This window comes from Ambystoma mexicanum, chromosome 11 (assembly GCF_040938575.1).
Source record: "Ambystoma mexicanum isolate Mex_15411 chromosome 11, UKY_AmexF1_1, whole genome shotgun sequence".
Classification (NCBI taxonomy): Eukaryota; Metazoa; Chordata; class Amphibia; order Caudata; family Ambystomatidae; genus Ambystoma; species Ambystoma mexicanum.
In genome coordinates, this window is record NC_090934.1 from 873,365,908 (window position 1) to 873,379,092 (window position 13,185).

At 45.1% G+C, this 13,185-nt stretch overlaps 1 protein-coding gene across 5 annotated transcripts in view; it reads right to left on the reverse strand.

Annotated features, from left to right (window-relative positions):
- The window catches only part of ANO9 (anoctamin 9), a 640,562-nt gene that overhangs the window by 377,825 nt on the left and 249,552 nt on the right, over nucleotides 1-13,185 (reverse strand). For all 5 annotated transcript variants that reach the window (XM_069623932.1, XM_069623931.1, XM_069623929.1 and 2 more), the window contains exon 2: nucleotides 212-271. In XM_069623932.1, coding sequence (XP_069480033.1) covers nucleotides 212-271 — 60 coding nt within the window. The remainder of the gene's footprint in view (nucleotides 1-211; nucleotides 272-13,185) is intronic.

Consider the following 13,185-nt stretch of genomic DNA (forward strand, 5'->3'; position numbering starts at 1 on the left):
ATTTGTTTGCGCACCTTACTATGATTTGTGCACTTTTAGGCCACGCCCACAATGAAAGCCACGCCCCCAAACGAGGGCCCCCCCTCAATTTCTTACCCCACTTAAAGCACTGCCCATGTCCACCTCAGTACCGTCCAGGTGCATGGGCCTGCTCTCAGCCCCAGCCCCGCCTACACTGCAGCTGCACACACCCATACCAGGACGGACTCACCGTGTCAGGGAAGTCCAGGAGTTGCATGTTTTCCCTCCAGGGTGTCAATAGGTTGCCGTCCTGCAAAGAGAGAAAAAGAGAAGGCAATTGTTTGATTGTTACTTTTTATTTTATTTTAAAGTGCTTTGGAGTGGACATTACACCAAAGTGCAATAACACGGCATGTAAAGGCCAGGCATATGCATTAAAATTACGATTCAAAATGTCAATCACAAAGCGCGACGAAGCAAAGGAAAGTCAACTAAAAAAGCAGTTCCAAACTCCACGTTTTTTACCTTTTAAAACAGGAATTCACTTCGAAAAACGACATTTTATGGTGTTAGACCTCTCCATTTTAGGAACCTGCACTAAAACTTGATGCCATCTTCTTAGGCCCCGACACCACCCAAGTTCAGAGGTTTGGGGGGCATTGGGGAAGAGAGAGGGAGAGAGGGAGAGAAGGGGAGAGAAGGGGGGAGAGAGAGAGAAAGAGAGGTGGGAATTAAAAGAGGTGTGTGAGTTGCTTGAGATCAGTGGGAGTAGAGGGAGAGAGAAGGGGAAGGCATAGGTTTGAGTGTAGCTTACAATTACTGGGCCTCATCATAAGTTGGGTGGTGTGGGTAAAATGCGGCAGCATTACCATATACCACCTCATTACCGTACTGCCCAACTATAACTTTGGCTGCAAGTTGAAGGATTCACTGCCACAGTAATTCTGGCAAAATCCCCCATGGAGTACTATGGACTCCAATTAAAATGGACTAACATTGCCTACTGCCACTTATAATCCTGCGGTAATACCGCTGAACCAAGTGGCAGTAACAGTAATACAGTTTGGTTGTTTCTCAGCGGATTTACCGCTGAGATACTACCAAACTTATAATGATCTATTCTGTGTGAGAGAAGCTGCCGCTTCTACTGCTCTTACACACTAATCCTCATTCTTGTCTGTTGGGGGTAGTGGAGGGTACTTGTAATAATCCTGCTTATGCAGAAATGAATGCTACCCTTTGTTAGTATGGCCCTACTTTCCTCAGACTACCCTTAAAGCCTTTATTCATGTGCATACTGATCGCTATAACATTTGTAGTTGTGTCAGCAGGGTCAGGGGGTTTGAAGAGAGTGACCGCATAACTACATGTCACTGAGACACCTTTTTTTGGTATCACAACATATTATCCCCACCAAAATATCGCCATATATATGGCCGTCTGGAACGGCCATAGGCGATATTTTGGGGGGATAATTTGTGGGGTTTTTGGGAGCGGGGATGTCCCCCGCTCCATTCAAAATAATGCAGAGGTTGCGGGGGTGTCCCCTGCAGGTTCCATGCCTTAATATCACCGCAAAAATATGTTGATATTTTCATATGGCGATATTTTTGCGGGGATATTAACACATGGAACCCTTTTTTTCCAAGGCCCTTTTAAATCCTGGCAATATCCCAACAATCTGAATCTACATTTCTCCATTCCTATTGTAACAGACCTTGTAGCGACGCAGATGTCAAAACTGGAAGAGGCGAGTCTGGAGAAGGATTTTGTGTGGTGGGGTAGTGCAGGAGTGGGGCAAGGCTGCCTGGTGCTGTGCTTGGGCAGAGAGATGTGGGATGAAAGTGTGAGGTCACTAAATGTTCCTGCTTCTTAGGTGTTTCTAGCCTGTTATAGGTCCCCCATGTTGTTCTGTTCTATTCCATGGTAGAAACATCCCCTTTCAATGAACTCAGATGCCTTTGCCTGGAGTTGAACAAAGCAGTGGTCACATGGTCTCGGTGCTGCCACCAGCCATGTGACGCTAGGCCCAGAGAAAGGGCACATGGGATGCCCAGGACCACCCCACCTTGTGCAGGACTTAAGCAGATGACCGCCACAAGTAGTGTGCATGTAATTCTCTCCTGACCCTAAAAGGGATCCTCAGGTGCTGTGGGAGGTCCAATGCATGAGTGGCCATGTGGGATATAGTTCCCCTGTGTGGCAGCCTAAATGGAGAAGAACAGTTGAAACTGACATTTGAACCGAGCAGTGGTATGTAAAAAGGCATCAGGCACCAGGTCGGCGTGTCTGCTCTCAGAATGGGAAAGAATGTGCATGGGCAGCCCCTAGGTGGTGTCCTGAACTTAAGTATGAGATTCAAGCGAGGGCCCCGAACAATGGGCGGGTCTAGGACCCTATAGGAGGAGCAGGGAGTCTAACAGACAGCTGGGTGAAATGAGTTGGCAAGTGAGGTGTGGAGGGGGTGGTGAGGGGTGGATGAAGGAGCACAGAGAGATGGCTGTGGGGAGGAGGCAAGAGGAGGAAGGAGAGAGTATTTTAAGAAAGGTGGCGGAAGAGAGACAGCAAAGGGAGGCAATAGGCTTGGGGAGATAAGGAGAAAGGAAGCTGGAGAGGAGAGTGGAGGATGGAGCCTGGGGAGGAGGTAGGAGAGAAGGGGTTGTTAAAAGGTGAATAAAGGATGGCGGGGGAGGCAAGAGAAGCTAAAGAGAGGGAAATAGAAATGAGATTGGAGTTGTAAAGAGGACAGTTGAAGAGAATATCAACATTCAGGTGAGAGTAGGAAGAAAGATGGGGTTAAAGAAATGTCAATGAAGAGAGAAAGAAGAGGAGAATGAAAGGGCACAAGAAGAGAGAATCGGGGGGATCTAAGAGAGAGAGAGAGCGAGAGAGAGAGCGAGAGAGAGAGAGAGAGAGAGAGAGAGAGAGAGCGAGAGAGAGAGGGAGAGAGAGAGAGAAAGAAGAGAGAGAAAGAAGAGAGATGCCAGAAGGAATATCCAGGTGAATAAGCGAGAAAATATGAGGAAGGAGAGAAGAAGAGGAGAAACGAGAATGAAGGTGGAAAGAGGAACAAGCCGAAAGTTGGAAGGAGACACGAGGAGGGGGTTAATGGCGATCTCCAAGAGTGAGAGATGGGAGGTTAAAGGAGAAACTCTGTAGGTGGAGAGAGGCCATCAGGGCAGCGAATGTAAGAAAAGGGGGGGGGGGAATGGAAGCAGAGACGAAGAAGAGCCCAGGAGAGATACAAAACAGAGAGAAAGAGACAAGATCACAGAGGAGGGAAGGAGACCGAGAGATCAGGAGAAGGTAAACCCAAAACCTGTTACACGTGAACCTAGTCAGAGTAGAGGAACAAGCATGTGGAGAAGTAATGAGGAGGTGCAGGCAGATAGATTGGGGAGGAGCAGGCAGATAGATTGGGGAGGAGCAATCAGAAGGTGCAGGAGTATTTCTCTTAGGCACAATATCGTTATTGTCTGACAAAGAGTATACCAAGAATTGGGCTTTGGGGAATATGGCCAGAACGATGAGATAAGGAGGTGGCAAGGAAGCAGATGTCAGGCATCTAGACAAACATACCCTACCAATCTCCGGGTGCAAGCTCTGGAGGTCTTGTCCACCCCTAGAATGGGCCTACCCGACACCCATGATGTGAAGCAGGTGACTTGAGTTCATCAACTGAGAAGACACAAAGAAGTGCAGGCACGCGGAAAACCCCAGGAAGGGGAGTTTCTGTAAACTGATTATATACACTGGCAAGGAAATCCGGATGAGGATTTGCAAACCAAAGACTAAAATATCCCCATTATAGCCTTGTTTAAACATATGTGTGTTTGGTTGCAGCGTGTTGACCCTACTTGGCTCTGGGACATGTGACAAGATGTTGTTCTGCATCTTTGCTAAAAATGTTAACATGAAAATGCCCATTTTAAGATACACCTTACCTTTGCTTTTATTGGATATCAATCAGCAATCCCTGTGGGGTCCCCTCCCTTCCTCACTGCATCTATACCTACCGCTGTTCACCCTTGTGGTTTTTCCTTTTTAATGTTACATCCTAATCTCGATTTAGTCAAATTCAATTTTTCTGATTCTAAGGGAATATGTCACCATTTTAATGTTTTACTTTTTGTTTATAGTTGTACTCCCCCCCCCTCCTTTCATTTCTGACATGACATGCTGTACTACCTTGTTATGTTTGCCATGTTAAGTCAAGTTACACCATGTTACTTTTTGTTATGTCACTTCACATTAATGCCAGGTTGCTGTCTACTAGTCAGAAAAGAACTCTGAAGACTCCAGAAGGTTACATATAGCACGACGCAAAAAACCCAAATAAATCCCATAAGCAGGAGTCAGTTCATGAAACATGTCATAGCACCCAAAAAAAACTGCAAATGTAAGCTTGTTATTAGACTCTACAACTCTGTTGGACCCAACAGCAATCCTTCGACCCTCCCTTAACAAGACAAGGTCAATTGAAACCAGGTCAGATGGGTAAATAAATGCTGGATTATGCAGATTAACTCCAGAAGAGCCCGTAGTGCAAGAGCAATCTAGCCCCCACTCCCCACACTACTATAATCTTTGCCATAAAGCGCCTAGTAGGCCTCAAGAATATTGAAGCAGCTCAGTACAGGGCACTGCTCACAGAGGAACCACAGATAAAGCCCTACCCTGATTGAAGAGTACCCCCACCCACATTTCTTAACTATAGGAGCTGCCCATTCACGACCTAGAGGGTAATTAGAAGTGTGTTTGCTCCCCTGTTCCCTTGTGTGTTCTTTCACTACACTCAATGGCATCCCTCCATAGCGGAAGGCCTCCAAGAATGACCAGCCCTGAACCAGAGACCTACATGGAAGGCTAGGATGTTGGGGATGCAGCACTGCTGCTCCCCCCTTCTCTCGCGAAATCATCCCGGATTGCAACCTACCTCTGGCAAAACAACTCTTAGCAGCTGTCAGGTGCAAGAAGAAGGGAAATGGTGACCGTGATGCTTTGCAAACACCATTTAGCGAATACACCTGCGTACTTCCCTGTAAAGTCAATGTTCTAAAGTCACAAAGAGCTGCATGCAGTAGCATTCTCACACACTACCACACAGACACACATAAATGTGTAATAACATCCCTGTGACTCACCAGAGCTGTGTGGCTACCCTCCTACACGACATTAAAATGCAGCTTCTCGGGTAACTTGTAAGGCTGCAGAGCTCTACCTATGTCCCTTAGGGACTCGCTCAGGATGCACGAGGCTGCCACATTTAATCAAAGGTGGTAACTGCCGTACAGGGCATGGGACACAACTGGGAACGTACACATCCGAACGTACACTGTCATGTGTCATGTTTCTACTGGTATTAAACACACTTGTACATGTGTTCAAGGAACATGTTTCGTTTTAGTGTTAATAGTAGGTAAAACATGTGTCCTTTCATATTGGTGTTCACACTGCAATTAAACTATGTCAGTCCATTTAAGGACTTCTCCACTTATTCCTTGCCCTATATAAGCAATTATAGGTTCACAGGATATTTGCTAGGCCTAGAAAACTTCACAGTGCGATTCGCAGTGGTAATACGTGACAAGTTCAGTTCCCTCCCTTATAACCTCCAAACAAGGTTACTTAAACATACCACTCTATATATGACCAAGCAGGTACAGCACTCAGATTGACGGATCCCTCCTGCGGCCCCCTCCTACTTGTACCCCCCCAAACCCCTCGTCTCTGTGTTCTATGCTGTCTACTAGTTTCACCTCTCTCACAGTTGGACCTTGCAATCCCAGAGTTAAGGGCTTGTGACGATAAAAAAAGTCACCTTTGCACACACGCCTCCATGCCTCAAGGGAACTCTTGAGCACAACCGGAGCCCATCACAGCCACATACCTACAACAAGTGCTATCTACTGAGTACTAAGAAACTGCCCTACAGCAATGTTGCCTGTAGCTTTATGCACCCTAGAATTGTCCGCCCATGTCCAGACACTTATTTTCTGAGCCAGCTTAGATGGGTCTGCAGCTATCCAGTCTATGACCAGCATCACCCTCTCCCAGACCTCTACTACACTCTCTCCCCAACATCTGATTTTTTTTACCCGTTCTCATTTTTTCCGCCTCCTCCTTCTCCATCACCTTTTTAGTTCCCTCCACAGACCACAGACTGGATAATCTGGGCCAGGGTAGAATATGTCACTTTCCAGAAAATGTCTGAGGAATTCGACCATCCGCATGGTGTGGGCTACCCTGGGCTTTTTAAAAATGTACAAAAAAGACATTGAATGATGGTGGATGAACCTCCAGAAAATATGTGTGGGGCTAAGCCGCACACATTTTCCTATGCTCACAGCACGACATACACATAGACCCATGTACTCCAGGTGCCATCCCCCCTATCATATTTAGTTGGGATATGACAGCCAAGAGTACATCAAGGCATCTCAGAAGGGGGTGGACAAAACCTTCCTCCTGCCATGGGCAGCCTAATTAACTATCAAAGGCTCCCTGGATCCACCCTGTCCTTTTGTGTAAGCAATGCAGAATGGTGGCAGAAATTAACAATTACCATACTAGTAGAGTATACTTCAAACAGCCCAGATGTATGTGATGTCACCGAATCCACTTCCCCTAAAAGGTGAAATCTTTGATTTTGTTTTTGTCTTCACATTTTTTTTTATTATGCGGTGGGGAGTCCCCCTGCACCACTTCCCTCTACCTTATCCTATACCCTTACCCCACCAATCTAGGTTTTACATTTAAAGGAATAGTTCGCTTAAAACTATTATTGTCCCAAAAGATGGGCAATAATCAAAAACATGCATTAAACATCATTTTAGAGAATGTTCCTATTTAAAATTTTGAGCAAACGAGGCTCAAAGAGTTTACATGTGAAGAGGAAGTGCCAAGTGTCATCCACACTCCAGCCACCCCCTTCGTAGTTTTCCGGGCTCCTCCAGCCCGGAACACTTAGAAAGAAAACTGCAGCTTTTATAATCTTTGCAGTGCTTAGTTAAAAAATAAGCATTTATCTACTTGCAGCTTTTCTGTCTGCATTCTCTGTCTCCGGCACTAATGAAGCAAAAGCAACCCAGTGGTAGCTTTTGTTTATTACAGCTGGCTGGCTTTTGCTTCATTAGTGCCGAAAGGGCAGAGTTTAACAGAAGCACAGGAGGCTCATCCATTCCACAAAATGGATGCCTCCTACTGCTTCAAATTTTTGAGTCTGAGCATCATTTGCTCAAAAACTTTACATAGGGACTTTGTTTAAAAATATTTTTTATATATATTTATTGATTATGGGCCATCTTTTTAGCCAATAATATTTTTGAGTTACCCCTTTAACCACTTACCCAATCAAATTATATATGTTTTCAAAGATTTCTCATTCAGTGAAATGTAGGTATATGAAAACAGGCCGACATAGGACCTAGCTGCAGAGGTGAACAAAGGAGACAGGAAACACCAATAACCTTTGATATGCACTGTGTCAACCTGAGGCCAGCTCCCTCCTCTCAGTATCAAGGACTATGCATCTACAGTCGTCATCCCCGCTGGGGCACCTCATTCAGAAGGTACAAGTATGTGGTTTGGCAGTGACCAATAAATCTGGTCTCCCCCACAGATTCGAGGGAGATCTGCTGCTTTAATCAGGAAACACAGAGAGCTCAAATAACCAGAGAGACCCTTTGATCCACAACAGGCAGGAAGATGGGTGGGACTTAGTATTACATTTTTTCACCCCTTTTCCTTTTCTGTTGCAAAATACTCTGGTTAAGACCTCACGCAAACAGGAGATTGTTGATGGGGTTGATGGGCTTAGCCTTCAATCACTGTGGCCCATTTGGCTTTAAAAAAGGGTCGAGCCCCTCTTTTAGGCAGATCATCTGAAGTCTTTGCAAGGATTAAGAAGAACTCAGCATTGGACCCTGGCTGAAGCTAAAGTCTGCCCTAGAGCTTCCCCCAGTGAAGGAAGGGCAGGATTTCCAAAGAGGGAAGAACAATCCCTCCCCTTAACAGAGGGGAAAAACTGAATCCAGCAGCTCCCGAACTGGTACCCAGCCAGCACACAGCGTGCCCTGCTAGGCTCTGCAGCAAGCTTCCTATGTGGGAAAGGCCAGAGAGTCTATGAACCAAACTAAGGACAAGACAGCTGCCTGCAACACTCTCATCAGCTTTGAGCCATCCGCCTTAAAAAGGACGACACAAGCTCAGTGAAGAAGGTAGGAGGAGTGCATCGACATGCATCAACCAGTGTCTGTCTTAAAAGACATTTTTGAGCCAGTCGAGCCCGTCAAGCTCCAACCAATTGCACCACTGACTGTTGTCATGCTGCAGTCGCTAAGAGCATCCGAGACGCCTCGACCAGTGCTTCAGATCCGCCCACCAGCACTGAGACAATTCCTGACCCTGAGTCGCTGTGTAGACCAGCCTGCAGCCATCCGTCCAGCCTCACTCACCAAACTGCCTACCGCCCAGTACCCGCAGTTGTCTCCCGTCCTGACCTATGCCACAGGAGCTGCAAAGTGCCCTGAAACTGACTTCACCCTGTCAAGCACCAAGAATATCTACAAGCACAACATACATTGTGGTTCTTGCCTCCTGGTCATTCTCCGAAGGCTCCTAGTGACATTTTACGACCCATTGCTCCCTTTGTGCTGAAACCAAGTATCCTTGAACAATTGCGATTACTTACTCTACCAACTACCCTCCTGTCGTTATACAGAGTGCATCCCTGATCCTTCTTTGAAACTGTCTGCATTCCTTTACAGGGTGGGTTGCATTTTGCAGTGTGCTAGAACTGTGTGTTGTGATCAGAAGAAAGTAGATATTGTTATACAACCTTGACTGGACAGTCCCTTTTATCAGTGGGTAATAATTGTATTTTCGCTGTGTTGCAACTAACCAACGATCAATGATCTTGCATAGATAAGCCTACAGTTCCGTCCAGGTTACCAAAATTGGACAAGGAGGTTTATAATTTGCTTGTGTTTCCAATCTGTTCAGATCCCTTCTGGTGTACTAGAGGCGTAGGGCTGATTGATGGTTTAGAAACCGATATTCATCACTGGACCACTGGTGACCCGGAAGTTGATTCGCCACAATGTCAGCACTGTGAGACCAGTAGGGTGGTAATTAGCACAGCATACATGCCTACGACAATGCAGGACCCACAAGAGATTCAGGACCCAGGTAAAAAAAATGGTTGTCTCCAATGGTCCCGCTAAGCTAGTTCAGAATTATTTTATTAAGGCAATTTACGAACCAACACAAAATTAATAACTAAAACAATAATTAATAATCTTGATTTTCAGTCTAACAATGGAATTCAAGAAAATTTGGTTTCAAAGAAATCTACTGGTCATCAAAGAGTACCAACATTGATATAAGAAATGCTGTATTGTACACAGATCCCAGTCCCCCAACACTTGTCCGAGACATCCAAACAACAAAGCATTTTGTATCGCAGTCTCAGTACTTTTCAATGGCCTGATCCCCGTTAGTGTTTTTCCACAATCTATTGATGAATGTCATGGTCTTTTATTTTTACTCTTACTCTCTCCGTGTTCTATGGCAATTACATTTCTCATTTGTTTCTTTCTCATCACGCTCAGTTCACAAACTAAATTGTATTTTTAGTTTGGTCTATTAGGTGGTGATTAAGCACCACCTAATAGCCGAAACTATCGCATTGGTGTACAGGTAGGAGGCAGATGACATGTGAGGAGGGACATAAAGCTTGTGGGTGTTGCTTGGTTATTTACCTACCCATTGACTGCCCATGGCAAGGCTAATCCATATGGCCATTCCCAGCTACTCAGTGTCCCACCCCACCCAAAACACACCCCTCTGTGAGGTCTTTGAGCTTGCTCTATCAAGTAATAAAATCAAGCTTAATCCTGCCAATGTTTTCTAAGCACTCTATTTTTAGTTAATTGCAGGTGTAAATGGCTACTGGTATAATAAAAAAAGTCTTAACCAGGTGCGCCTTTAGCCACTTGAATTATATATATATATATACCTTACAATGAAGTCTAGTTAAAAGCAAGCAATGACAAAGCCACCGTTTTGGCTTGAGATATTAGATAGGAATTTGCCAGGTACTGAAATCATATACCCATGTAATTGCAACAACTAAAAAATTGAGTGATCATTTAGAAAAGGAGCACATTTATGTCAGTGACAAGCAAATGCCTATCCCATAGCTAGACAAAAGCCCAAACTCTTGGTTTTGCCAATGCTTGTTTCTATTTCCCATTCATAGGTACCACATAGAATTCAGTGTTTTTGTCAGTATGTATACATTCAAATGTGTTTGCCTCATATCAATGTTGTGTTTTATTGCTCTCTGGCCATGAGCTGGGAGCCACGTCTACAAAAAGTACCAGCCACGCAATTACTCTTCATTTCAATAAACGTATTTACCAGGTGTGATTAAGGTGGCTCCACGTACTTTCGATACTTGCCCTTGCTTTGTGCTATCAATTGGGCAGGGGGTTGATCCTGCCCCAAGGTTACCTTACCTGGCAATTGTTCAAACTCGGAGAAAGTGCATCCATAGAAGACGCTTGCTGGTTTGCCATCAGTCAATACATGTAACAGAACTTACAAACGTAGTTACCTTCTACTGTAGTCATTTTTTACTGATCTGTTTACTGACCCTTCAATTGTGCCGGGCTTGGCTGTGAAAATCTGAAAAGTTATTGCGCCTCTGGGGAGCAGGAGATTGTCCCTAGCATAACACTGTGCCCTATAGTCATAAGGTACACCTTTCATGTTCCTTGTCCTCCAGCAGCTGCAAAGGTGGATCCTATCCTTCCTGCCCTTATCATGAGTCCATCTCCCCGCCAGAATTATCCCCTTAGGGGATTCCTGATGATCCACCGAGTAGGTCTGAAACAAAAGTATTATTATTATGATATTTATTGAGCGCTGACCTAGTTTGAGGAACAACGGAGCGCTTTACAGAGGTATACAACAATGCAGATGCATAACAGAGCGCTTTACAGAGGTAACAGAACATGTTGTATACTTTACTCTAACCCCTAGTCCATCCACGTAAGGGTTTCCCTCCAGTTACGTTTATGAGCGAGATCACCATGTAGCATTTTAATCTTTATCAAATCACCTTCTCGAACTGTGCTTTGTTGAGGATTTCTTCTTTCGTCGCTATATCTTTTCATGTGCTCTTTGATTTTCTTTATTCGCCACACCAATTATTCCATGTAAACCATTTCGTCCTCTCATATTTGCCAACCATGGCTGAACCAACATGGACGCTGCCCTGCATCCTCTGAGAAGGTGGAACAGTGATATATTGGTGACCGCATTGGGGGGGTAAGACGATGGGCAGCCACTGCTTCCTTGACTGTGCTATGCAGATGAAGGCCAGCTGTGGTAGCCAACTGCAGGGCCCCCTTGATGAACATGTTGGTGCGTTCGACTAACCCATTTGCTTGTGGATGATATAATGCTGCTTTAATTTGCTGGATATTGTTTCCCTTCATGAACTTTTCCATTTCTCTTGATACAAGTTCAACTCTGCTGTCGGTGACCAGTTCTCTTTGCAAAATGTTCTTGAGAAACGGACTCACGGTAGCTGTGGTTATGTTGTATACGAACTGGACTTCAGCCCATTTGGACAAATAATCCACTAGCACTATGCCATACTTGTGTTCATGTTCCATTTTACCAAGCGGGCTTATGAAGCCCATGCTCAGTTTTCGCCACTGCACCTCTGGCACTTCTGTTGGGTGTAGTGGCGCTTGTATGATCTTCAGTCGCTTGTCGCTATTTACGCATTCATGACGGTGTCTGGACAAAGGATCGAATCCAAAGGGTCGAATGGTCAAAGGATCGACACCAAAGGATCGAAAACCAAAGGATCACATTTTTTTGGGGGGGGTTTCGTTTAGTGAAAAAAAGTGGTTTTTACCACAAAAACAGGGGTTGGGGGACCCCCCAAAAAAAAATCTCTGTCATTGTCCGTATTTCCAAGTCCATTCCTAGCCACCAATAGGATTCCCTCACTCTCCTTCTCATCATATTGTTTCCGGGGTGACCGGCGTGAGCACTGCATATGATGGTTCTCCTCATTGTTACTAGTGGGATGACTTAATCACCTCTCATGAGTATCCATTCGCTTTCGAAGATCTCATCAGCTACTTTCTAATAGGGATGCAACCCTTCTGGGATATATTTCTCATCAGGCCAACCCTTCCTGACCCATTCCATGATTTTTGTTGTGGTGACATCCTAAGCTGCTTCTTCTTTCCAGTGTCCTTCGCACATTTTGAGGAATTCTCGGCTCCTTAAATCAGTGAGTGATGCAACCACACATTCATCTTGTAGAAAGCTGGTCTCTGTGTCTTTGCACACTGGAAGTCTGGATATACAATCCGCTTAAGCATTTTTCTACCCTGCTATGTGCTGTATTTCGTATGTGTATTTTAGCATCTTTGCTGCGATGCAAGCAAGCCGGGGTGTCAATGTTCGGGTCACTCCCGAGCTCAGTAGGTGCCCTAGGGGTTTGTGGTCCGTAACAAGTAGAAATGTTGTTCCCCAGACGTATATGCAAAAGTAATCTACTGCCCACGCATATGCCAACATCTCATTTTCTATGGTGGAGTAATTTCTCTCTGCTTGAGACAGTGCATTAGATGCAAACTCTACAATGTTCTCTTCATCACCTTTCTTTGTGTTAGCGTCGCTCCTATATCATACGCGCTGGCATCAGTGGCGATCATGGTTTTCAGGTGGAGATTGAATGGTTGCAGAAAGGGCGCATGCATGATGCCCTCTTTGACTTCTTCAAACGACTTGGATTGTTATGCATTCCAATGGTACTCCACACCTTTGAGCAATTCTCTCATGGGGCAGTAGTCTCTGAAAAATGTGGCACACATGTTACGGAATATTCAGATAATCATAGAAACAATCTCAAATCTTCTTTGCTGTTGGTTGGAGGTGCAGTAGATCTTTCTTTGGGCGGATACCTGCCTTGGATATGGTGTATCCCAAGTACTCTACTTCGGCAGCCTGTAGCACGCACTTATTATAGCGTAGCCGCACCCCTGCTTCTTGCAACTTTGCCAACACCTTGCGAAGAGCTATATCATGTGTCTCTTTGTCCTCTGCATAAATTAAAATGTTGTCTTGGAAGGATGAAACATTCCCAATATTTTTCATCAGGAAGTCCATCATGCTTTGGAACACGGAGGCTGCTGA